The following is a 27,908-nucleotide window of genomic DNA, read 5'->3' on the forward strand; positions in this document are numbered from 1 at the left end:
AGTGAGACAGAAAAAAACATGATTGTTACTGTGATAACTTTGCAAAGTTATATAATTCTGTCTAATAGTATTGAAAAATGTTTTGGCATCTGATAAGCCTGAAACTTCCCTTCCTGACTCATATATCTTCTCACTTGTTCCTGTTGAAATATACCCACATCAATTACGGCTGAATAATTACTCAAACTTATATCAAAATCGCAATATGGCCTACTGCAATTTTCACGATGTTTGTTAAAGTTGATATGTGTGTCAAATAACCTGGCCTACACATTATATTATAAAGACCAAACAATTCTAAATAATTCTAAAATGCTAGAAGTGTTTTCTTCTAAACATATAGCCAAAGTGAAACCAGAACTTCCACATTCTGTTCCAAAAATAGGAAAATGTTGTGTAAAAATCACTCTGACATTTGTAATAGCATAAATATTAAACATAATTTCCCATAACCAACAGAAAAACAAGACATGAGTATTGAGGAATAATTATAAAGGCAGGGGATATTCTGCAGTTGCAATAACAGATATAAATTGCCCCAATTACATTTTACCACACAAAGTAGTTTTAGGTACTTAACTTGACAATGCGGTGGCTTAAAAGGTCTTTCTGAATGAGCTCTTTCAGTAAAAATTGACTGTAACAACAAGGAAAAGAAACTGACTTTTTCTCCTCCATTCTGTTTTTCAGTGAGGACTGACCATCTTTAGTACATGTTATTCTACCAACAGAGACAGATTCTTTATAATTTTGTGTAATCCTAACTACACTACTGCTAAACACAGTAGGATAAAAAACCCTTAGTTGAGCCTCATTAACCTGTAGATAGATGGCAGTAGTTTGGTGAGGACACACTGTAAGCTGTAAGCCTTCACTCTGCCCATACAGCTAGTGGAGAAAATGGCTAACAGGGAGCTCAATCAATACACTAAGTGTGCACGTATGTTTGTGAGTCTGGCTCTTGCTCGACTGTGTGTGTGTGTGTGTGTGAGCATTTGCATTATGTGTGTATGTGCATGCGCATCTGTAACCACGCACATGCTGTCTAAATGTGTATTGATCCTGAGGTGTTGTTTTGTGTATCTGATGGTCTGCTGTCTTTTAGTTTCATTAAGTTTGTCTCGCACACACAAATGATGACAGATGAAGCCAACAGAAGCATGATTCATCAGTGTGATTTTTAAGAGTAGTCTCAGGACATTTGTCAGCTCTCAGGGGTTCGACTTGATGCATTGTGGGTAGTGTGTGGAGAATTCCTTACTCCTTTTTTGAGTCTTCTTTGAGCTTCAACTATTCACACACTCACACATACACACAACACGACGAGAGAGAGAGATGGGGTCTGTGTCAATACTTGCACATACTACACTGAAGGCTTGTATTCGACAGGGATTCGATTGCTTTATCCTTGATGCACACACACTCACTGGACGTGCACATTGCGCTCAGCTGGTCCTGCTGTTTGTGTTTACTGATACCACATCTCTTCTCTAGTGTTTCTTAGTTTGTGTTTCACATCATCTCTTTGATGCGTTCTCATCATTATTTCCCTCTCATGTAGCTTGCAGTGTATTATTTAATAGATAACTGGCAAAAAATAAATCTTTTTTTAATGCTTTTGCAAATTTCCTTACTCCTCTTGAAATAATTCTACACCATTTGTCTTACTCAGTCTCCTGAGATGAGTTTGATCTTGATGAAATACATTCTTACAGAGTAACTGCAATTTATATCTGTTAGCAGATCAATATCTACTCAATGCATCAGTCTAATCATTCCTATTTGAAATAACTCAGATGACTTTGAATATCATTGTAGTCTATAATATTGTAAGAACATAGCAATATACATATGAAAATTTCACAAAGTTACTCAAAATAATGTTATTTTAAAAACACATCAAATTTATCAAATTTGATAAAGATGCTCACCAAGCCTTTAAAAAGCCTTTTGAAATGGTGTCACTCATGTCCACACTGATTCCACCACCTGTGGCAAGACTGTCAGACTTTGCTTCACTGCCATAGCCAAAATGTTTGGCAACCACTGGCATTTTGTAAATCTATCAAATATTAGGCTAAGGGACAATACAAAAATTATTCGGATGGGGACCGGGGCTGAACTTAAGTTTCAGAAAGGCCATACCCAGTGTCATTAATAAAGCTCTGTGTACCCCTGAGTAAGCCTGAATGCTAATAGTGGAATTATTTTCACATCCATAATACCATACCATAATATAACATGGATGAGAAACAACCAGATAACCCTGCCTAATCATGTCTTATACAGTTCCTAAATAGTTATGTATTTTTTGGATATAAATCATTTGGAATTTGGAAAAAGTCATTCCAACTTAATTTTGAGACATTAGGACCAGAATAATGTACTTTTCTCTTAACCAGCGGTAGCTGGTTTGGGTCCTGAGCGTTATTTTTAGTGCCACCATTAGGCAAATAGGAGCAACATTTGTTTTGAAGCATTTGCACGTCATTAGATATGTAGTTATACACAAGTCTCCAGGCTCCCAGGGGGATATTGTGAAACAGCTGGAGGGGAATAATAAGGATAATAAACCTGTGCAAAAACAATGGAGTCTCAGACCCTGCGGGGCTTGAACCTCAAAAGATGATAGAAAGAAAGAAACCAGGTCAAATTGTTAATGCTACTGTAAATAACAACACAAAAACACAAAGCCCATCATACATACCAGCTCCCAGAAGTTCTCACATAAACACATAATGCCCACCATCTCTCTGGACGCCCATTCAGTCCGCTCTTTGTCTCCCTTTATTCTTTTCTTTTCTATGTATGTCTTTGTCTTTTTCTCCCAGGTTTACTTCTTCTATTGCTCTTGTTCTCTCAGTATAATCACCATGTTATCAGAGTAAATCCTTCAGACTGAAGTCTTTTGGCTTCATGGGGATTTTCCTCATTTATTTTATAATATCATGCTTTAGTTATTTTAGTCAGCGATAACATTCGACTTTCTTATTTCTAGAGACTAAAAGGAGATCTCTATAATGTGAAACAGCGCTGTGCTGAGACTCCAGCTATAATTACTCTCTAAAGATATATTTCTTTATCATCTTGGTGAATTTTCAGATGTGGTTAGCGAGACCTAAAAAGTCAGACAACCCCTTTTTTAGATAGTAGATGGTAGTGTATGGTTTTACTTATGAACTCTTGTCAGTTTTACACAGACAATGTACATTTTGTGTAATTGGTGCTCCATTGGTGATACGTGGTTTGCAAGTTTCCAGCGTTCCTGTGGTTTTAAGCTGGGGAAAAAATCTGAATTGTGAATGCTTCAATTTCGACGCTTTGTCTTCTCTGGTTCCACTTACACTCCATCACTGAGAGAAACCTCGACCCATGGCTACTTTCTTCAAAAGTTCAGGGCTGTTGTTTAGTAGCTGTCAGATTCACTTCTGCTTTGTAGCCATTCGGTAACCTTTGAGATGTGTGGGATGCTTGCAACTTGCCTGCTCACTTGTTGACTGGTTTGTCAAGTAGCAGTCTGAGTGATATTTACACTGATAATCTCTGGTGTGAAGTTGCAGATAAGTAATAGTTTGTGGCAATGTTCAGTATCTTTAGAGGTTTCTTAACTCAAAGTTTAAGCAATGAAACTATATCTGAAATCAGTTTTATTAAGCTTCTGTTAAAGGTATTGTGGAGGAGTTTGTATTATCCAAATGGAGGTTCTAAGGCTGAATTCAGACCAAATCATGTGCTACGGTGAAAAATGCAGCTCCTCCCATTCATTTTTGTTGTCGCTTTAGGCTGCAACGCTGGGGGCCACAGAGGATGCTGAAAAAAAACGCAGCTACCTGCAGGGGAAACGTTGAAACACAATATATTTTTGCAACCCGACGTCACGTTGCAGTTTTGCAACCCGACGTCACGTTGCAGTTTTGCAACCCGACGTCACGTTGCAGTAGCCAACCCGGCCACAGTGTTTCACAGTCAGCCTGGAATACCACTGAAACCAGGCGGAGAACATGGACCAAACTAAGAGACTCTCCCAGTTGTGTCCTCACTTGGTTTGTTTTGCATATGTCTCAATGTCTGTGTCTGGCTTGCAGTCTATGCTGAAAAATGGCCATACCAAGAAGCTTCCATGGAGTTTTTATTCATTTGTTTGAGAGAGAGAGAGGGAGAGGCGGTCGAGCGACCTAGAGTGAATGAGGAGGAGAGGGAGCGCTGGTAGCGAGTAAACCGGTGAATCAGAGAAATAAAAATGTTATTTTCTTATTGATTCACAGCGGATCAGTTCTAAAGGACAAATAACACTCCCAAACAGTGTCTGAATTCAGCCTAATGACAGAGAGGGTTGCAAGTTTTTTGTGATTTTGGGCTAGTTGACTTGACATCTTAAGATGCACTGGACCAATTACATGAACTGAAGTCAAGGATCATAGAAAAAAACAATAAGACATACAGTATTCATTAATATTTTTTATGAAATACAATAATTTTGCATTAGAATCAGTCAAAAGGAAAACACCACTCATTTGATTTCTTGCTAAATATGAAGCTAGAGCCAAGAGACGTTAGCTTAACTTAGAGATAAAGAGGAAACAGCTAGCTTGGCTCTGTTCAAAAGTTAACACAGCTTCATTAGCATGCATACATGAGGGTGCTTTCAATTGTCTCATCTAACTCTCAGCAAGAAAGCAAATTAATGTATTTCACAAAATGTTGAACTATTCATTTACAATCCTCCCTGAATAGCATGGATCAATTCGACTAAATCCATCACTGTGAGGGATCACACTAACTGGACGACATCCAACTTGTAATAGCAGTACTATGTCTGCCCAATGTATTGACAAACTGGTCTTACAGTCTGACTCCATATTAGTGGGGTTTTTTTCTTCTGGAGCTGGCTGTGTCAGTTTGTAAGGCTACATCACCGTAAGCCAGCCTGTGCCTGCGAAGGGATAACAACTGAAAACAGATTCCAGGTCCCGTCCGACGTTTTCACACTGACAGAACACAGAGTCCTTGTCTGTCTGAGTCTGCTGAAGAGCGAGTCTTCTCAAAACATCATATCCCCGGTGTGGCGACCAGGTACGTGGGTGGCCTTGATGGTCTGCCATGCAGGAAGAACTGACCTAGAAAACAACGGCTGTCCTGTCAGGCCCTTTCCTAGAACCCCCCAGGTAGTGCCCTGCTAGACAGGCAGACAAAGAAAGAAAGACAAGGAAACAAAGAATGAATGTTTACTCCTCAGAGATTCATTTAAATGTTTTGATGAAATGAACCACACATCTGAGTCAGCGCATTTTCACCTCAGCTCATTCACAGCTTCAAAACAATTTAAAAAAAAAACATTTTTGACTTTCTGTTACAGTGTTGTTTTTCTTCAGGTCAACAAAACATTTTGAGCCTTGTACTGAGGTTACTTTCCTTCTAAAGCTGGATTGCGTGGGAAAAGTCTAAACTCAGAAAGAACCTGTTGTACAATAGATTTATATAATTTTAGTTTTCCCACACATTGCTGCACACAAATGAAATTGCTACTGTAATTGTGCTGCTCTCATTTTTTGTTGTAGTAGTAATTGTTTGTAGTAGGTCACTACATCTCTCTAACAGAGCTCTGTAAACAGCTCCTCTTTATGCATGGTGTTTTACTTGTATGAGCTCATTGAGCGAGCTGTTAAGGTCATCTGCAGATGAGCAAGATTCTGTCGGGTGGATGCAGAGACAAAGGTGGATACAGTAGCTCTCTTAGGTCAGGATCAGAATACATGACATCAGCCCAGTAGTGGCCTCTGCATGGGTAGGGCGTCAGGCATGAGAGTCCCACCACAACTGCACGTTTTGTTGTGTGTAGTGTGATAAATGAAGACAACTATTGCAGTATCTGGGGCATCCTGACAAAAATACTAGTGACAGATTTGTTTTGCCTTTCCTTGCTAGTGCTGTGAATGTTCATTTGAAATTTGAATGTTTGAAAGTATTACAATATAAGTAGGCTATAGTATTTAATCAGAAATGATCATGTGTAAATTCTAAATTCTCAGTGTAGGCAATAGGCTGTACCTTGTACTTGGGGTTGTTTCTATGCACTGTCAGTCTGAGCCACAGCATGCTCTGTTGTCCTTGCAGTAAATTTGAGTATGGGCGAGCAAGCCGTGCGAGTGAATAGTGATGACACCAAATCACCCGAGAAGTAATCTGTGAGAGCATTTTTAATTCAACGCCACAGATGGAAAAATCATTGAGAAAGGTAAGGCAGTACTGTAAATAGTAATTTCCTTTTAGTGAGTTAGCTTGAGAAGTGAGCCCGCATGAGGCACCATGAATAAACAGAACATTTGTTCTACAACAAATTTAGGATATGGCTATGTCTACTGTTTATACGCAGGGTGCGTTCAAATTCATTTGAACTAATGTTATGACAAATTCGCTTGAATGTGATTTTTCTCTCCCCTAATTCGACAACTTCTATGATGTGTTCTGTGACATAGACAAAGCGTGCTCTACTGCACACTTCTGTAAACATGGCAAATCGAACAAGGAATGATTTTGTTGGTGTTGCCAGCTGCCAGGTGAAGTCAGTCTCAAGCATATTATTCTTAGTTGCCAGTTAATCTCTTGGTGGGCTTTGATTAGTCAGGTCCAACACCCAGTCTGCCATAGTTCTTGGCTAAAACACAAGAAATAATTTCTAAGTAATACAAAAATATTGTATAGTCTTTTTCCTGGCATTAGTTGTAAAATCCACAGAGCTGAATCTGTGCCCTGTTGGCAGTAGTTTATAATCAGTGTGAAATATGTGGTTTGAGTTGGCAGGTATTGTTCAGTCTTTCTGAAGAATCGTTTTTTATGAGGTTTGGCAGATCTTGGCTGATGGTTTTTCCCACACACAGTCTTGTTTGGGGCTCAAACAGAGATCCAAACCATGCTACGGTGTCAAACCTCAACACAAATTCAGTAAAAACTTGGTAAAATTGCAAATGTAGACACCTGCAAGAAGAGCCTCTTCTGGCATGTCGAGTGGATCTGTTCATCATTGCTCTTAAAAGTGAAGCCCATGGGCCAGTTATAGTGCTCAAGTACTTACACTCATCCGCCTGCTCGATGATGGCCTGGCTATCCGCTGTCGCATTTCATGGGGGTGTTAGGTTACACATGAAGTCTATAACCATTCCTTTTGTTTTGGATGCCTTCAGATGGAGGTGATTGCTTTTCCTCCAGGAAACAAAAGCACCGGCAGCACTCAGGAGCCTCTTACATGCGTCCAGGATTACGGTGTCATCAGAGTATTTCAGAGAGAACATATCAGGGTCTGTACTCCTGCAGTCATCTGTATGCAAAGCAAACAGCGCTGGTGGTAATACAGAACGCTCAAGGCTTTTCTGTAGAGATAGATCTGATACAGTGTGTAGAGTGTCCATTGAATCGGACCTGCTGTTAGGAACGACTCAACAGGATCAGCAGAGGGTTTACATGCATAAGATAACTGACCAAGGATTTCCATACATCTACAGTTTGTGATTAAAGCGCTCACACAAGATCCCTGACAGCGGTCCGTATCAGGTTTTCAACCACCAGCTGGTCAATCCGATCTTCGTGCTTAATAGAGGTTTATATGCCTCTGCACTTTTTCTGTACAAATTACACTCGGTGTTGTTGTGGATAAAAACGCACATCACATCAAAGGTCATGTCTTTCGATCTGTCTGATCAAAGTGACAGTAGTCCTGCCACTTTGTAAGAGCCTCTCCTCCTTTTCCCAGTGCAGTCATACTCACTCTTCTATTTTGAGTTTACCCACCTGAAAATGGGAGGCTGCGTTGTCAGCATTGTTTGTATCCTGCTGTGAAGTAATAATTCTATTCATATTAAACCCATATTTATTTATATTATGATTAAATATGCATAAGGTATTTTTTATATTCAACCAAATATTTTCTGATGCCAGATATCCCAATAACTGAAAGTGAGACTAGAACACAAAACTAATAGCGATGATGCTGAAAATAAAGTGCAAATCAAGCTTTAAAGCTGCACAAATTAATTTTATATATTAACGGTGGATCCAATTACTACATGTATAATGTGAAAAGTGTTGCTTGTAGTCACAAACCTACAGCGTACTGCGATCTGCTCTGCAAAGTGTTTCGCCGTCCCACAGCTCAACTTCACCGTTTTGCTTCAGAATAAAGCACTGATAATCCCACTAGCACCAAACAGCAAACAGACAAAGTTAACAAGATTTAGCAGCTGAAGAGTCAAAAACGGTATCTCTCCCCGGAGTTTTTGGAGACCAAAAACAGTAAAAGGAGAGTGACTTTTGAAATTAAAAACCTCAATTCATAGTTTTCAGTCACTCGACATGCTTGGTGACCTGGAGAGCAAAACAACAGACCAACATAGCGGCTCACAACACGACCCCTTGTAGAGACACCGCAAAAGCTGTTAAATTTTATTTGGATCACCTTTCAACTCAAGAAAAAGATAGATATGGACACAAACTGCAAGTGTTGGGCACTTGCAATCCATATAAAGCACAACAACCATCTAGCATTTTGGCAACGCAAAAGTAAGAAACTCAAAGTAACAGTGTATCACTTGCTTCCTGGTTGGCGGGCAGCGTCTTTTTTTGCCCTCCAAGGGAACGTTGAAAAGTATGTCACGTGAAAACTATGAATAGGCCAGAAACAAGATTCCAAATTTATGCTGATGGCACTCCCTGCATGCTGGATGTGTGAATATACACCTCTGCTAACACGCTACCCGTAACAATTTTATAAGGTGATAATATGATGTTGGGTTTATAGCTTGTTCTACTGCCCAAAGGGGAGTACTGTGTGATTATGGAAGGGACACTTCTAAAATGTGTAAATATGTAGCTTTTTTAGTGAGTCAGATGCAGTTCTCTCATGGATCTGAGCAGAATCATGCCTTCCTTAAAACATAAATACCAGGCTTGTTTTACTCCTCTGTGATGTGACATTTCCTCATGTTTTCCCCATGTTTGTGAAAGCCTCAGACTATTAGATCCTCAAATTCTAGAGTAAAGTGTTTTGTTTTTTTACTTGGAAGTATAAAAACAGCAAACAAATAGGCTGCTGCAGCTTTTAATTAGGCAAGTAGGCATCTTAATGACTTAAATTATAGATAATGGTGACAGTGCATTTAAATCGAAACATTTAGACAGTCTTTTCTTCTTAACATTGCTTGAGCTGCACGTGCAATTTGTTTAACGCAATGAAATATTAAACACAAATCTACGAGTTAGTGTGATGATGCTAAAATATATCAATGTACTGCTTCTGGGCTACTGTAATAAACACAGGTTTATTGATTCTGACCTACTGTTTTGACATTGTGCTCATGAATATTGATATACTACAATAGATTTAAAATATTGATTGTGCTTTATTTTAATAAAATATATTTATTCAGAGCCACTGAAATATAATACAAAGTGACATATTGATTCTGGCTCACCAAAGATATACTAATTAAGTAAGTAAAATGATATTAAGGGACAGAGATATTGATTCAGACTCACTATAAGTCCAATGACAATAAGCCCCAGCATGCTCTTGCTCATGCTGGTACATGGTTAGTCAGACTGTGTCACACTGCTGGCATGTAATGTGTGCTTGGTGGGACACTGTTATTGCAATTTCCCACAATGAGAGAATGCTATTTCACATAGTTGGCATACATGTAACACTGCAGAATAGTGTGCAGCGATTACAGCCAAGACCAAATGGCTCGAGGTAAAATCTCTGTGGTACAGACACCAAGCAGCTGTTAACCCTTCATGTGCCGACGCCGGATAATTGGCTGGAAAAGCCTTTGTCTGAGACAGCGAGAGAGAGAGAGAGAGAGAGAGAGAGAGAGAGAGAGAGAGAGAGAGAAGGAGGTGGCGTAGAGGCATGTTTGCAGTGTGTGTGTGTGTGTGTGTATGTGTGTGTGTGTGTGTCCTTGGGGGTCTCTCTATCCATCTTTCTCGCTCTCAGTCTCTGGTCCGGAGCTTGTTACCATAGCAACGTAGAAGAAGAGGTACTGCTGCCGGAGTCCCAAAAATTGTATTATCTTTTTCAGACACGCACACACACATGCAGACGCTACTACTTCGTCTATCTTGCATATATACAAACTGGCAGGCAGCAGTGTATGAGTGTGTGTATGTGTGTGTGCGTGTGTGATTATCTGTGTGTGTCCAGTACAGCTTGCTAATGCTGGCAGGCAAAAGCATACAGAGACACACACACACACACACACACACGCATGCACCGAGAAAGAGAGAGAAATTGGTTGAAGGAAAAGGAGGACAGGCGGAGTGTTGCAGTAGAGTAGACGAGGTCATGTAAGAACAGCAGGGTAGTTTATTTATGCCACTGAAGGGGGATAATTGGCTTTTACTCATTCATTATTTCTTGTGTTTCTGTAGTTGTCAGCCTATTGGACAACAGGTAGTTTTGGCTCTGCAAAGGTGCCGTAAAGCAAGGTTATCTGGCTTCTGCAAAGCACTCTGTGGCTTAACTTTGGGGTCGTTCATTCCGTTTTTGTACATGGTGTGGTGTAGTAGTGCCTCATGGTACTTCATACTTGAATTTATATCTCAGGCTAGATTTTAGCTAATATTTAGGGTGGACATCAGCCTTGCAAAGAGATTTAAGTCTGCTACACATAGATATATGTTGGAATGTCCGAAATCCCACCCTTGCCCCTCATTCACTGTTTTTATTTTGTTTTGTTTTTTGACACTCTATAAAAAAAAGAATAAATTTAGATTTCAGACAGATGATCGTTATTATTCACAGAGGTGTAGTGGTTATGTGGATTCACTTGCTCTTGTTAAAGGACTATAGTGTCTTTCTACTCATTGTTGTGGTTTTGATTCAGTGTCACCACTCTCATCAGCCTAGTTTCCAGCTGCAGCAGGGAGCTGTTTTCAGAAATGCACAGTGCCAGCACTAAACGGTATACAGACACAGTTAAGAGACTAGCTGGTGAACACGGCGGAGCATTTAACAGCTCAAGAGCCAGATATTTCTCTCAGGAGTTGGTAGAGACAAAAAAACAGAGCTAAAAGAGAGGGAATATTGGACTTAAATTTGCTAGGTGGTCAGAGACCACAACAGCAAACAAATGTTGCTCAGTATGTACTATATATGTAAATAGCTAACTGTTTGCCTACACATTCACCATATTATATTAAAATACTAACTTAACTTAATAATATTACAATCAGTGTTGTGTTTATGGCTCATTGAGCTGCCGTAGTACGGCCAAAAATCCATGAATGCAGGTTTAAGGACATCATCACCAGGTGATCTGAACACTGAAATGTTTATCATGCCAAAAACAAAACAAACAGTAACAATAGCGAATGGTAAGAAGACTCACAAAGTCATAAAAGTGACTTTGTGATGTCAGTTACACAATTGTATCTACCTAAACTTCCATAACAACCTCCATGTTTTTATCTGACTTAAGATCTGGTACAAATGCCAGTGATGGCCCAGCAGGTTGTGCCTACCACTGTAGGTTCGAGGTATTTTTTCTGGTGTCTGATTTAAGAAGAGACTTGTCCATCATTTTGGTACTTACTTATTTGAAATGAAGTCTGTCTCAAGCAAAGACTTGTTGAGCCTTACCAGACCACAATGATGGTGGTAATGCTTGATAGTGCAAATAAGAAAAAGCCTTTTTTATCTAATCTGTTAAGGTGCATTCAGACCAAAAGCGAAGTGAGCGTTGCGTTTACATACAAAGTCAATGCAAAGACACGTAGAGCCATGATTTCCTGTCGGGCAGTGTGAAGGGGGCACTGCTGGCGCCGTGAAGGCCTTTGCGTGAGTTGAAAATTTTCAACTCGAGCGAGAAAGTCGCATGACACTGTCGCAGCGTTGTGTGGAGAGGGCCAGGCAGAGTGGGGGATTGAAATGCCGCTGGCTGGTGGAGAGCTTCTAAACCTGGGCGAGAAGTACTTTTTACTTTACTTTTTACAACGTTGATTTATCTTCACTGGAGCTTCTCAGCAGCTAGCTTCCAAGCACATCTGGTTCTACTGTTGTTGTTAGCATCGGTTGGCACCCAGAGTTCTGTTGGACTACTACTTCATATTTATTTATAAACCAGACAAAACTGGACATAGCTTGGAGAAAAGAAAGCGAGCAAGTTGAAGTTCAGAAAACATGTGTCTGTAACTTTATTCCAGCTATCGTTGTACTTTACTGTAAACAAGTTAGCATAGCTTAGTCCTGATCGATCCGAACCCCATTCAGAAAACAAACAATTTAGAAGTTGTCATGCGGACTTGCTGACAAACCTGACAAAGCATGAATTCATATGTTAATTCATAACAAATCTGCATCATATTGTAGTTATTTTGGCATCAGTTTGATCCATTTATTGCAATTAAATCACAGCAAAATGTTTGCTGTGGGTTCATACAGCTGTAGTAATGGCGAGTTGTGTTTATTTGCATTATCACGTGTGTGAACACTCTGCAGTTGTTCAGTGATAAAACCCCCACGAGGAAAGTGTTGCGAGGATTAAATTCGCGTTTGGTCTGAACGCTGCATTACAGTATGTCCACGCTTATGACAAACACTTTAGAATCCATAATGTTGATACATTTTACAATATTAACTCAATTTATAAATCCATCTCTGCAAATATTTGCTGCACACAAAAAACTATTTGTCAATATACCAGCTATATGTCTGAGCTACAGGCAACAGCACATGCATCCACATCCCAGACACACACACACACAATTGTATGCTTGTATGTGGTCATGTACACACATGTGAATGAGCGAGATTAAAGCGTGAGGATTACACGGCTGTCTTTTCAATTAAATTTTCAGAATAACATAATTCCTTTACTGTGTACAGCAGAGGAAGCAAAAGAAATGTCAACGGCGTGCGAGCGACCGGTGCATTATAGAAGCGCCGAGGACACTGTCAGAGGATCCCAGCAGCATTGACAAGCATGTGACATCAGCGATAATGTCTGAGACAGAGATCATAAGCGTGATAATGGCTGTGATTACATTAGTAAAGCTATTATGTTCTAGATGGCAGATCCCATTAACATATAAACAGCCTTAACCACTGCATTCACCGTGGAAATTAACAGGCCCCCCGCACACACACACACACACAAACACACATGGGCAAAAATGTATATACTGGTATGCATATAAACGAAGGAGATTAAAGCACATGGATTATATGATACAGATATTACCAAACATAATGTCATTAGATATGGAGAGACACACACACATAGTGTGTATTGTACATTCGCACACACAGCAACACTCAAAAAGACACAAAGTTCGTGTTGACCTATTCTAATTTTAATTCCCCCTAAATTACCTTATTTTGCCTCTGAGTCATTTTCTGGAAATTGTGTAGACACACACACACACACACACACACAGTGTTTATGTTCCTGTGAATACGTGGATGGTCTCTAATCTTTCTCTGTCTCTTCCTGCCCTTATGATAAACTGCCTGTCTAACATTGTTTTCTTATCGGGCTGTGTGTGTGTGTCTGTGTGTGCACGTATGCAGGCTTGTTGCATGGTTGCGTGTGGATTTGTGCAACTGTGTGCCAAGTGTGTACGACTGCATGAACACCTCCTAATGTGAGTGTTTTTGAGAAAGACAGTGAGGGATACTGTGTGTGTGTGTGTGTGTGTGTGTGTTTGTTTTAGCCAGACTATGTCTCCAGAGCTCGGCTCTTAGAGCATTTGGAGGCAAACATTAACATCAGTAGATGCCTCGGCCTGACTCTCTCTCTCTGTCTTTCTCTTTCAATCTCCCCTTGTCCTCCCTCCTTCCCCTCTCTCTCCATCTTTTGTCCTTCTTTTTCTAACCTGTTATCTGATCATTTGCAGTGTCTCTTTCTCCCTTGCTCTGATTTCACAGAGCACAGGATGTAGTTCAGTGTGTTCATTCATTATCTAATTAACTAATTTACCAAGCGCTAATTCTTCTTCATCAGCTAATAGCCTGCAGATTAAGTATGGACGTGTGTGTGTGTGTGTGTGTGTGTGTGTGTGTGTGTACTGTATGTCTGTGTGTGGAGGAGGAGGGGGGCGGGGTTTGCTTTTTGAGTGTGTGTTAAATAATTAACCCCTCATCATCAGGTGAAAGTCAGAAGATAAAGAACGCCCTTATCCCTGATCCGGATAATCAGGGAATAATCAGTTTTCCTTTCAGAAGGCAAAAGTGAGCAATCGTGTTTTTCTTCACACCATCATTTTTGATTTTGTGTCATTTGTGGGCAGCTGGAGAAACGACCTGTAGCCTTTTAGCATAAAACATTCCTGTGAAATTATTGCCATGACACATTTTAACGTTAGGAATACAGTGTCGTCGTTGCCACTGCGCAAACTCACTTTTCCCCAGTGATTCATGTCATGCTTTTTGTGGGGGGGGGGGGTTTCCAGAGCAGTTTGGAAGTCACTGGGCCCACTGCCACGTGAAAACACCCTTCAGGCATACTTGTGGAGTTACACATCAAAGGCAGAGCGGAAAGAAATCTTGAAATCTGATGATGGGGAGCAGCCCTCTATAGCGTCAAAACATTTGTACTGCTGGGTGTAATCAGAGTTCATTGAGAGCCTATGCAGCTGAAGGCAGAATACACTGTGAATAAGTCCACAGAACATTTCAGGAGTGATTTTAATTTGCTAATAATTATTGGTAATTACATTAAATCGATAAGTTAAACATCTGTTTTTGATCTAATAAAATATGTATTCTGCACATATGTGGATTATGTAGCCAAACACAACAGGTGTAGGTTTAAACCCACACCCAAACTATTTCATTTGCATCTCTATCATTACTGCAACTCAATTACTTATATAATTATTTAGTTTGCAAAATATTTCGGAATAGTAAAAAAATGTTCAACAGTCCCAAAGATATTGAATAAATAACGATATTAAACAAGACAAACAGCAAGTCCTCAGAATTAAGAAGCAATAAACAGTGAATGCTTAGGTTATGTATGAAAAGTATTAGTTCAGGAAGGAGGAGCAATCTTTTTTGATTTCAAGCATATCTTTTATTTTTCTCTCTACATTTTATGTTAGTGTTCCCTTGTTGAGTTTATTGTGACTTGAAGCATGTTATTGGTTTATGTACGACAGACATTCAGACATCTGATCTCATCAGCAGCATCATCTTATTCATATTTATTTTGTTATCAGAATATGAGGTTATAAATGTTTCAACTCAGGTGCGTGTCCTTAAAGGTACCCTGTAGCGTTTTTGACCACTACTAGTGTACAGCACTAGTAGTGAGCAATGTTTTTAGAGGATTCCTGTTTTGTTTGGATCCTGCACACAGGCAATGTAATACACATTCCTGAAGCAGGTTTTATGCCTTTGAGTAGATCAACAGCTATAGATGGCAAAAAACAATTCACCTTCAAAGGTAGTAGTAAAAGAGTTGGATGTGACAATGTTCATTTGGTTAAAAACCCTGAATGTAAACACAACTTTTGTTCATTTACAAGAAACCTCCACAGTGTGCTGTTACATTTTTTGGATTACTCTTCTGAAAACTCTACACAAGGCCTCCAGCACCCCTCCACACTCAAATCATTTCTGTACATTCCCTTAGCATTTTCGCTTGATTAATTACTGGATCAATTTATCGTTTAAAATGTAATTGATTGACTAATCGTTTCAGCAGTAGTTTCTCTGATCAACACAAAACTCCTCCAGCAAATATAGAGCTATTTAGTTTCTGCTTGAGTACGTCAGAACAGAATATAGCTGTAAGGAGATTCATTCACATTCAGCTTGCAATTCTTAGGTGTGATGACCTATATTAATTCTGATGTGTTGAATGCAAATATTTTACAGGCCTGTTTGCTGTAAAAACCAGACAATCTCACTTCAGCTTTCAAGCTCAAATACAATGCATGGTTTCACAGATACATTCACCTTAGATATCTGCAATATGTGAAGCTGCATTAATATTTCCAGTCATCTCAGTAAAAGGCTGACACATTGATCCTGTTGTGTTTTAACATCAGCACCACAGTAATCCAGAGGTAAAGTCAGGTTACTCAGTCATGCTGAAACACTTTCTCCCCTCCACCTTGCAGCCTTTTTTTTGTTGTTGTTTTTACAAATCTTCTGAAGAACCTTTTTTTTTTTTTTTCACATTTAATCTGGTTATTTTTCAGCAGCACCTAATTAATAAAAGGAAGTACATGTTCCATTATTAATGAAAACAGTACGAATCTTCACACCTTAGCTGTGAATTATCACACATCTTTGACAATGCTCTTCTTGTATTCTTAAGAAGAATAGGTCATCATCGCTGATGATTGGACCAGGCTCAAACCAGGAGTCAGACTTTTTAAAAGGATTTCTTTCTGCCTTCTACCACTGGAAAAAATGTGAAAAGTAACAATCATACATAGCCTAATTCAAATATATTTTAAGAGGCCATGTTATCGTGAATTTGATCATTGGACAAAGAGCAGTGAAGGGCCATTTCAGACAATTACAATGAATACGGAGACGTGATGGCCAAAGAGAGATGAGATGAGATGGCGTGAGAATGGCCTCTAGAGTCACTAGGCTCCGTGTTTGCTCTGACAATCATTCTGCTCAAAAGTGTTTGCACTCAGAAATGTGCCTGAGTGGCCTGTTTTCATTGTATCACACACACTTCAACATCTTTCTCCCTCTCATCATTGCATTCTCTCTCGCTCTCTTTAATCCTTTGTTTCACTGGGCTCCAAAAGCCATTATGTTAGAGTACCTGAAACGATAGAGGCACATGATTAAATACATGCTCTCACACACACACACACACACACACACACACATAACACACACACACACATAACACACACACACACACACACACACACATAACACACTTTTTCTAATGCTGTAAAGGCACTGAATAAGTGGTAATTTACTGTAAACATATCAGACACACCCAATCAGATGTCAGTGATAATTTGATTTGATGCACTGATCTGAAGAACCCATAGCAAGTCACAACGAAATAAAATGTATTAAAATAGAAATTATAGAAATTTATTTGAAACCATCCATCTTGCTCTCAACCAGTGCCGACAAAAATGTGCTCAAGTGAGTCCTAATAAGTAGTCAAGTAAAGCATAAGTGCTTAAAGGCACCCTGTGGAGTTTTTGTGAACCTCACCTTGAGGTCTATCAAGTGTGTTTGCAAATGCATTTCCTTTCTTATAAAACATTAGCAAAGCTCATTTTGGGATGTTTTGAGACCATGTTTGAGAGATGAAATGAGCTGGGTATAACACTCAAAATCTAATTTAAGCATAATTTATATTTTCGATTGATTTCCATCCATCCATAGCCTACATTATTTTCTTTTTTTGTGAGGTTCACAAAAAAACTCCACAGGGTCCCTTTAAGGAATTTACTGCCCTTCTTATTAGGTCGCGGTAGTAGAGTATTCCAGACGTCCTTCTGTCCAGCAACATTTTCCAGCTCCTCCTGGGAGATCCCAAGGCGTTCCCAGGCCATATGAGACATGTAATCGCTCCAGTGAATTCTGGCTCTACCTCTGGGTCTCGTCCCAGTATGACTTTCCTGGAAAACCTCCAAAGGAAGAAGGCATCCTAATCAGAGGCCTGAACCACCTCAATTGTCTCCTTCCGACGCAAAGGAGCAGTGGCTCTACTCAGAGATTTGCTCCGGCAGCCATGGCACAGCTGTAACGCGGTGCACACGCCTCCTGTGTGAGTCCGCCATAAGGCTGAGCACTGCCACTGTAAGAAGGAAACTCATTTTGGCCGCTTGAAATCCGCAATCTCATTCTTTCAGTCTCTACGCTCAGCTCATTACATTGGAGCGTGGATGCCTTTAAGCTCAGCTCCCTCTTCACCCGCTGAAAACGTGTTTGATTTTGTTTCAAGAATACGGACACAGCTCTCCCTTTCGTTTGACAAGGACCGGATGGCGCAGTACCCCCCACAGGATTCCCCAGAGACCTCCCCCAACAACCCTGCTAGGGTAACGAGCTGGTCCACTGTTCCATGGCCAGCACAGAATCCTCATTGCTTCTGCTAAATCTGCGACAAATAGGTTAGAGCCTCCTATCCAGCAGTGTGATACCTCGATAATTGGTCCCCCTTTCTGCAACATTTGCCAAGTATATAGGTGAGTCAGATAATGTGTTGGTTGGGTTTAGGAGCTCCTTAAAGTGCTCTGTCCACTGATGTACAGTATCCAAGTCTGGGTCACCAGTTCTCCTCCCAGGCTGAGCACAGCCTGAGCCAAGCCCTGCTTTCCCTTCCTGAGTCGTCAAATGGTTTACCAGAACTTCCTTGAGTAAACTAACTGAAAGTCCTGCTCCGTAGCCTCCCCGAACTCTTTCCACACACAGGTTTTTGCTTTGCATCCGGTACCTGTCTGCTGCTTCAGGAGACCCCTGGGCCAACCAAACCCAAAAGACCACCTCCTTCAGCTTCAGCCTTCTGACCACAGCTCTTATCAGCCTCCTCTACAGTGGAGGCTTTGAACATGGCCCACTCAGATTCCATGTCCCCATCCTCCCCCATGATTCATATAAAATTCTTCCAGAGGTTCTTCCCAGCTTACCCTTTACTGCATGTTTGGGTTTACCAGGTATTTCCAGCAGCCTCCCCTACCACCTGATCCAACTCACAACCATCTGGTGATCAGTTGACAGCTCTGCTCCTCTCCTTACTTTAAGTGACAAAGGTATATGGCCCCAGCTCTGAAGATCATCGATCTTTGGCCTAAGGTTTTCTGGTTCCAAGTACACCTATGAATGACCCTATGCTTGAACATGGTGTTTGTTATGGCCAATCCTTAACCTGCAGGTGGTGGGCCCACAGATCGATTGATTTAAATGTTTTAATTTTTTTTCAATTGTGCCAGTGTAACTCAGTGGTTGGGTGAAAAGTAATATACATTCAAAAATCTAAAACCCAACAGCTTGGTTTTTCCGATGGTTGGCTGTGATTTAAAGTAAATGGAATTTGTAGTAAATTGGCTATAACTTACGTAATCACTGGTATGATATTTTAGACTTCACAGAGCTCTTTACTTCTAGTAGTACCCCTGATGTTTTTTGTTCTGTTCCAGTAACAAACAGATTAGAATATTTTTTTCATATTGATATGCTTTGAGATCACTGTTTGCTAAGTACAAACAAAAGACAAGAACCAAATACTTAGAAAATATGTACATATCTAAATGAGAAAAGCCCTTTTACATATTGTGTGATGTTGTTATCCTACAGTATTACGTGACACGGGACAAACAACCACAAAGCATACTACTGCTCTGTCCTCCCTCTCTGTCTGTGTATCTATTCGTCAGTGTCACGTACACAGGTTTGTGTGATGTACATTAAAACAAAGCTGGAAGTAACATTGTGTTTGAAGGCTGTGTCTCATTATAATATCTGCTCTCATGTCAAACACACAAAGGCACAAAGCTGTGATTTCTGAAATCCATCCACATACAGAAACCTAAAAGCTGTATATTTTCATATTGATGGCATTCTGGATATTCTTCTTCTCTGTCTATCCAGGAATGCCTACTGATATTTCTCTGATGTCTAATGCCGTCTGAATGAACACACAAACCAGAAAACACACACAAACGCGCACAAAAATGCGTCATTGAACTGACACTTCAAACAAAGCTTTTGTCTGCTGCCTGACAGCTATTCCTCTCTCCTTCCCCCTCTCCTCCTCCTCTCATTATCCCCCTCACTTCTCCCTGTCATTCCAAAACACTCGTTCTACCCCCTCATCCCCTCGCTCTCTCCCACACACACACACACACACACACACACACACACACAGACCGCAAACACATTCAAGGGCTTATTCCTAATTGAGCTGCCTGGTTAATGCAGGTTAAATAAAATACGAAGATTGAAAATATGAAAGGCTTTTTTATAACACCACTTGAACTAAAGGCATAATAATCAGTTGTATTTAATTTCTAGAAGAAATAGATTAATACAATGATTGGTTTTAAAGCAAATTGTTACGATGACTGGCAGAGGTGTCACTAAAAGCGTGGGTTAAACTTTGAAGTAAAATAAAAACAAAATCTCCATGAGTATTGCCATCTTGTTGAACAGTTTTTTGAAAATGAAAAACAAAAACTCCAAGACTTAAAAGGGTCCTGATCTAGAATTCAAATTTATTTTAACACAAGATCCACACTGTTTAATCGAGACCTTATTTGGTAGAATACAACGTTTTTTTGTTTTAAAAAAATCATTGTTTTTCCCGATAGGCTTAAACTTAAACCAAATTAAAATTCCATGTCAAATATGCAACAAATTTGTGTGTGTGAATTTGATGAATAATACAATCCATGTCTGAGATGAAGTTGAACATATCTTAGTGTTCTACTTTGTTTTCTTTTTGTACAAATATTGTGTTTACCCAATCTCACCGAGTTGAAAAGAGTGTGCTGATTTTAACTGATTGGCAGTGTGTTTGAGAAACTTAAAGGAACTGACCATTTATAGCTAATAGTTTTAAAGTAAGATTTGGCGGAAAAGCTCTCAAACAAGCAGCAACAAGGATTCTGCTGGGAGGACTAATCCCCCTTAATAAACATCAACCATTAAATCTTAGTTGAATCAACAATACCAAAAATACCGCATAAGGACAAGGTTGTGGTGGTAGAGCAGCATTGGCATGAACAAATCAGCAGAGAAATAGTGATGACTGTCAAGTTATAATGGCCACCTGTACACCTGCATGAAGTTACTATTCAGCTGGTATAGCCACACAGCTGTGATGAGACATTGATTATGAAGCATGAACGAAGCAGCTGATGCTAATCCGCTAAAACAAGTGGGACTTCTTCATCTTATACTGTGGGTGACCTCGACCTGTGGTAATGACTAAGATAATTTACTAAGATGTGGGGGACATTTATTGATCTCATCAGCATCATGCAGATTGGTGTATTATCATTACTACAAACATTAAAACTAAATTTGACAGATGGAAACTAATACACTTGAGTTTATGGGGAAGCACAAGCATATTATTAAAATGTTAGTTGCACCTCAATATATAATATAATATAACGTAATATAATATATAAAAATATATAATATTATTTCAATGATGGTGCCAGTCAACATTCCTCCAGTGATTTTTACAGTTTAATCAGTTAATTTGGCACTTTCTGTGGAATGCGAGGAAGCCCTGCATAAACATATGAGAGTTGGCATTATCAAATTTAGAACTGTACAGAATATTATTTTTATATTTTTAATTTTTTCTTAATTGCGATTAATTGCATGTTTTATCACATGATTAAAATTCTATTCTAATTCTAATTATTATTATTATTATATCTTATCTTAACTGTTTTAAGACTGTATTAACAGTGATAACAATTCTTACCACTGTATCTTGATTGGAAATCAAATTAATGCAAAGAAAGTTACTTTATGTACCTTTTAGATTGATTTGATTATTTCAAATCAAAAGATGTGCAACAAAGCTGAGGTAAAACAATCAATGTCTTCAGAAAAATAGTCTTCCTTAAACTTGCTTTCAAAAATTTTACAGCAAAAGTGCATGTACAAAATGTATACATTATTATAAATTGCATAACAAGCAAAACACTCCATAGCTGCATTATTTTAGAGTTCAGTTGAAACCAATGAGGAGTTTCAGTTTGGCTGCTTTCTCCGTTTCATACAGGCTATGTATGCGTGCAAAAATGTCTTGTCTTGACGCATGTTTTTTATCCACTGGAAAACTTGAACTGCAAAATAAGATGTGGATTAGGTAGGTTGAGAAACCTTGTCAAACCCGTGCTATTGCTTTGACCTCAATCTTGTAACTCCATTAAAGGACACAGTACATCTTTTAAAGCAAAAGCACAACTTCAAAATTCCATCTCTGATGTAAGAGAAGCAGAAACAGAAGGATTTAATAAATGATAATACATTACTCATCGTTAAATGATGAGTAATGTATGAACTTAAGTTAAAACAAATGCTTTGATCTAAACTATGACTATATGTGCCATGGGTAGCGTATGTATTTAGTACAGAAAAGCTGATTGCGCATGACCAAAATGTGCAGAAAGCTTTGCTTAAAATGACTTCATGGCTTTAAATGAGTTCAAATATATTTCCGGTTGTTGCCTTGAACTGTTCTGACAGTTATTCCCATAAGATACAGATGCAGCATGAGTCCACAAAGTCAGGCTCTGGCTGATTTTCAATGAAGCAGCTCCAGAAACTCTCTTGATGACTTACGCAGACTGGAGCCTTTCTTCCCACTCACGACAGAACACAGAAACTTCAACATGTTCAACTCAATCGACTGACCAGCTTCAACATCTGGCTGCTGTGCAGTGTGTTGGAAACAGTTTTCAGGTTTTTACTTCCATTAAATGGAAGGGTTCTGCGTTATATAATATAAGTAACTATAATATAAATGATTTAAACTATCATTTTTCATTTATCATTATTAGAACATATAAATTGTAGTGTAAGCATGTCAGTTAAACTTTTGTATCACACTTACAGCTGCGATAGTCCAGTTTCCCAGTGATAACCCCTTTGATTTACTTTCATTCAATAAGGAAAGGAATCTGTATTTCCACTGGGCAGCTGCCTGCTAGCACAACCTGAGTTGCATGTTCAATGCCTTGCTAATGGGCACCTGAGTAGCATTTACTGAGGAAACGGGATGAAGTTCTGTGCAGTGAAAGTGAATGAGAGGGTGATGAGGCTGTGTTAGAGACACTGGTGAGTGCGGCTGTGTGTGTGTGTGTGTGTGTGTGTGTGTGTGTGTGTGTGTGTGTGTGTGTGTTTAGTTATCAGGGGAGCACAGCATAGCTCTGCTGAGATTAAATTCCCAGAGCTTACTCTGGCTATCAGCATTACTTCAGGACACACACACACAAACACACACACAGAAGGAAAGCAGAGTGGTAGAAAAGAAAGCTGCCATCGCTACATTTTCATTCACAGAAAATATCAGCATCGACAGTATGCCCACTGCTGATATCACCACTGCTATTAATCCCTACCAATCCATCCATCTGTCCATCTGTCCATCACCTCTCTCCCGTTTTTTTTTTTTTTGTCTGTTTTTCAAATGTGTGTCTTTTACAATTATCTGTCAGCAGTGCGGACAATCTTACAGATCTGACATCTTTGTTCTTTCATCATGTGCTGTAGTCTAATCAAAAATAATTTGAAGATGGATATGAAAACAGATATAATTTTAACATTTATAGTTCAAAGTCAAACTGAAATTTTAATTATTTTCACATCTATTTCCATTTTTCTAGAGTGGATGAAACAGATGAAACTGACATTTATGGAGAAAGGTCCAGGTGCAACTGTGACGTCGCTATTGGATCTAGGTTAAAGTTCATTCCCTGCTGTTTCAGAGTGTAATTCACCGCTGTCATTGATTGAAAGACAGCTGCACACATACATTTGATATTAACTTAGCTAACACAGCCAAACATCAACAAGACATAGCAAACCAGCTGGGGCATCTGTTTTTCTGCCTTTAATTTTTACAAAGCTCTCGCCAACGTCTGAGAACCTCTTGCTTCATCAGTCTCCTTTTCTGTTCTTAGCTTCCTCCGTCTACGTCCTCTTCTGTCTAATCGCCTATATCGTTATGTCCATAGAGGCTGCTGAGCCCGGTTATGTTGCTGCACAACAGCGGTGCCACTCTCAATAAGCAGTTATTTTATGGCAGAAAAGTTATATAACGTTGCTTGGTCAATCTGTGGCAGCTATAAATCTTGAGTTAACAAACTTGCTAGATAACACACTCGGACAGCGGTAATTGCGTCGGTTGATGTCTAGCTTTGTTGGCTAGCTTGCCACCCGGTCTCTTGCTCTGTCACTTTCTCTTTTTTTCTTCCTCACTTCCTTCAACAACATCCGCCTCTGCCATGATAGAACTATAGCAACCGCTACGAGACTGGAGTGGCAATGAAAGAGGCGCCATTCACCCTATTACAAGTCATTGTATCATCAAAATGATTTTTAAGCTGTTATTTTAAGATAAAATTACTACATAATGATGCTTTAAAGCCTATGGACGTTCATAACACTTGCTGAGTCACCGACAGCTCCTTCACAGCTCAATGTTGTGTTTATCCCACATTAATGAAAGGGGGGGGGCTAGAAATGCCTGGCTCTCTTTCATGGGTGGCTGTGGTAAATAATAACTGTTAAAGCTTACACCAATAGGTAGTCCTGTAACCTAAGTGCTTTGTACCTAATCGTGTGATTTGAATCATGAGACAGAGTCACGTCCAGAATAACCAACTAGCATACTACGTGACTTTTTGTATAACATTTCTTCAAAAAACCTGACCTGATCTACACCTCACTGATCTGACCAAAAGTCAATTCAGTGAGGTGTAGAAAGGCAGAGTGGCAGTCTAACCTGTGTGTGACAGGTAGCGTCATACTCTGTTCTTGCCGCACCCTGGGAAATAAATCCTGGATGTGTTAATTTCCTCATCTGACCTGATTCCCTCTGTGTGAATGTCTAGTGTGTGACAGAGACACAGAGACAGTGATCTGTGGCATGGGACTGCAGCCCTGTGTATATGTGTATGCCTGCTGTATACACATGGTTTGTGTGTGTGTGTGTGTGTGTGTGTGTGTGTGTGTGTGTGTTGTAGAGACAGCTCTGTCAGTTATCTCTTTGCACTGACAGACAATGCACATGTCAACCAGCAGTCCCAGCGCACACAATGATCACATCTTCTGCTGTAACACACACACACACACACGCGCGCGCGCAAACACCTAACCTGTCAATCATTTTGTCTGGTATTCCCACTGCTCTCTCTTGCTTTTTGCTCCTCCTCCCCTCTTTCTATTCTATCTCCCCATCCCACCACTCTTTCATCATTCTGTTATTTTTCTTTCCTTTTTAAGAAACTGTCTGTTGCCCTGAAACTGGGGCTTTTTCTCCCTCCCATGGGTCTCTGTGATTTTTTTTCCCCCTCTCTCTTTCCTCTCATTGCCACTCCGCTCTTCTCCCTCCCACACACATCTTGCTGACAGATTAAATGTTGAAGGCAAGGTCTTGTAGAGAAAAAGAGAAAGCCTCTTTTAATTGTGTTGATCACTAATTAGCCGGCCTGTCTCATCTCTCTGCAGTGGATGTGGTAAAACAGGATGCCCTTTCCTGGGTCAGTAGGCCACAGCCTCATGCATAACTTGTTCTCACACACTCTCACACATATCCACACACATTACTTTGTACTCCCGAGATTCCAGTTTGGCTGTCATCTTGTAGATTTCTCAGTGGAGGCTGGTGACTGAAAAAGTTTAGGAGGGCATGGTGAAATCGTAACTGTGCAGTAAAAGGTTTTTTTTTGCTAAAGATACATGGTTATATAAAGAACATTTTCCAAGGACCTAGGTTTCACCTCCCTCTCCATTACCCACAGACCACTCTCCTTTGCTCCCAATCATTCATTGTCTTCTGTCAGCTGTCTCATATTTTAAATGCCACAAGAAACAATCTTGAGTCATATCCACAAGCAATAATTCTGGCTTTCCAGACAGAAAACCATGGTTCATAGCGGTAGGGTAGGAATATTGAAAGATTAAAAGCAAATTTTATTGGGATCCGTCCAATGACAGAACATAAATGCATCTGTCCTTTGCAATGTGTCATGGTTCATTGGGTACAGCAGGCCATAAACACTGCCTGGATTAGGACTTCAATTCCCACTGGGCCCACCTGCGTTAAAAATGAATTCACTCATGAATGAAAGCACCCAGCTAATGGCATATGTTACATCATGTTGACCTTATTATAAATAGAAAAACTGTAAAAGGTTTGCCTTTTTGAGCTCTGGCTAATATTGAAGGAACAGACAATTTATTGTTCATGCTGTGTTAAACTTTATTGTGTGAGTTGGTTGCTCTCATAGGCTGTATATAAAGATGATTATTCATTGTCTAATTCATTTAATTTTATTATTTAGTCAAGGACATGGCTTCTGTCTGCCTTCTTGGTGAACAATGGTCAGGTACAGTGACGTGCTGGGTGGAAGGATAAACATGTCTGTCAAGAAGTAGGCTAGTTAGTTACACAGCGTAACTCCTCTTTGTGTACTGAACTGAGATACATCATGTTCATTTAGGAATACTTTTAACTTTGGAGAAAGCCAGGCTAGCTGTACGCCTTCCAGTCTTTATGATATGCTAAGCTAATCGCGGTCTGGCTTCAGCTCCATGCAGAGCGCACAGACAGAAGAATGTGGTGTTGATCTAGTATGTGGACAATTATTAAGTCCTTTTGCAGCAAATGGGAGGATTCACTTTACATGAAACAATCTTTGTGCTATTCCTCATGAATTTTGCAGTATACTGAACTTGGCTAATCTTGTTTTGACAAAAAAGTATTTTCTTTTTGACTCAAACTGTTTGCTGCAGATACAGCAAAGCTATGGGCGATAGCTTTTAGAAAGTGCTGGATGACACAGGGGTCGTAGCATTGGATAAGCATTTTATGGAAGATCAAGCAGCAAATCAATTTTAAGACTACTGGAATTCATTCAAATGTCCAGAGTAAAAAATAACTACTTAAACTCGGTGCTGAGCTGACTTAAAGAGACAGAAAAGTATCCAAACACTTAGGTCACGTTTATGTGTTTAAGTGATTATCCGGATAGTAGTTTCTGTGGAAGACAGCGTGTTTTAGAAGTGAAGTAAATGGTTTCTGGAACCTATCATATCGAGGGACATATCGATGTCAGAGAGCCAGGTTTGATAAGCAGCCAATGTCTAAATATTATTTGTAATCTTAAACAAACCATCCAGCTTGATGAATCAAGTTGGATATGTGTGTCTACATTACTTATTCTCTGTTGAATTCTTCTTTAACAGAAACCATTTATTCTTGCTCTCACTTTGAAGCTCATACCAAGATTCAGTTGTCGTTTTTTGCTCTATCTTCCTTGTTCATATGTTAAGTGGAATTTGAGTCATTTTCAGACAGTGCACTGACATGATTTACTCTGTTTTTTCCTTTACCAGCTACCCGGCTAATCTAATCACACTGCAGGAAAAGAATTTCAGCCAGTGCTCTTTGCAGATCCAAAAATGACTTGTTAGCAATACTCATTAGAAAACCAGTGGCAGGCAATGTGTCGGCCTCAGTGGGGGAGACTAACAAGCTTTTCTCTTTGTGTCCTTCCAGTCATCTGGAGTCAGAGCGCAGTGCCCTGAAGAGGAGAGAGTGGGAGAGGAGGAACCAGGAGGTCCAACAGGATGAAGACCTGTTCTCAACTGGATTCAACTTGTTTGGAGAACCTTATAAAGTAAGAGTGATATATTAGTGAATGGTAATAATTAGATAATTAAACATTTAATCATTTTTACATAGTTAAAGTACATAGTTAGTTTCCCCCACTTACATTTTAAAGCCCCATTCTGTGCTGGATTTACTAGAGAAGGTAGGGTTATTTTAACATAATATGGGTAATATTTCACCCCCAACTCAGTAATATTTACAGCTGCAATTACCTACTGTTCTTTGGTCCTCTTCTAACTTAAAGAGTATTTTAAAATGCTTTTTCTACAGGAAGAGCATATTTTTTTAAATCAACTCAAAAACATTTTTTATGCTGCTAATCTGATAACAAATTAAAGATCAAAATTGTACATTTACACAGTAGTTACAGTTCTCTTTTAAGCCTGTTATTTTAGCTTATATTTGCGAGCACTATGCCAAATTAGCTACTAGCTGTTCCTATTTACACCGAGCCCATGGATGTACAGACAACTATCATTGGATTACTTTGATCCTGACAAAAATGTGTAAAAGGATAAAAGGATTGTCCTTTTTATGATTTCGGAGTGGATTTATGGATGTTAGTTC

At 39.5% G+C, this 27,908-nt stretch overlaps 1 protein-coding gene across 2 annotated transcripts in view; it reads left to right on the forward strand.

Annotated features, from left to right (window-relative positions):
* The window catches only part of aff2 (AF4/FMR2 family, member 2), a 152,303-nt gene that overhangs the window by 15,523 nt on the left and 108,872 nt on the right, over positions 1 to 27,908 (forward strand). For both annotated transcript variants that reach the window (XM_038698676.1, XM_038698677.1), the window contains exon 2: positions 27,228 to 27,348. In XM_038698676.1, the coding sequence (XP_038554604.1) occupies positions 27,228 to 27,348 (121 nt within the window). The remainder of the gene's footprint in view (positions 1 to 27,227; positions 27,349 to 27,908) is intronic.

Source organism: Micropterus salmoides, unplaced genomic scaffold (genome assembly GCF_014851395.1).
Source record: "Micropterus salmoides isolate LMB-PRFRI ecotype aquatic unplaced genomic scaffold, ASM1485139v1 Ms_hic_scaffold_5, whole genome shotgun sequence".
NCBI classification, from domain to species: Eukaryota; Metazoa; Chordata; class Actinopteri; order Centrarchiformes; family Centrarchidae; genus Micropterus; species Micropterus salmoides.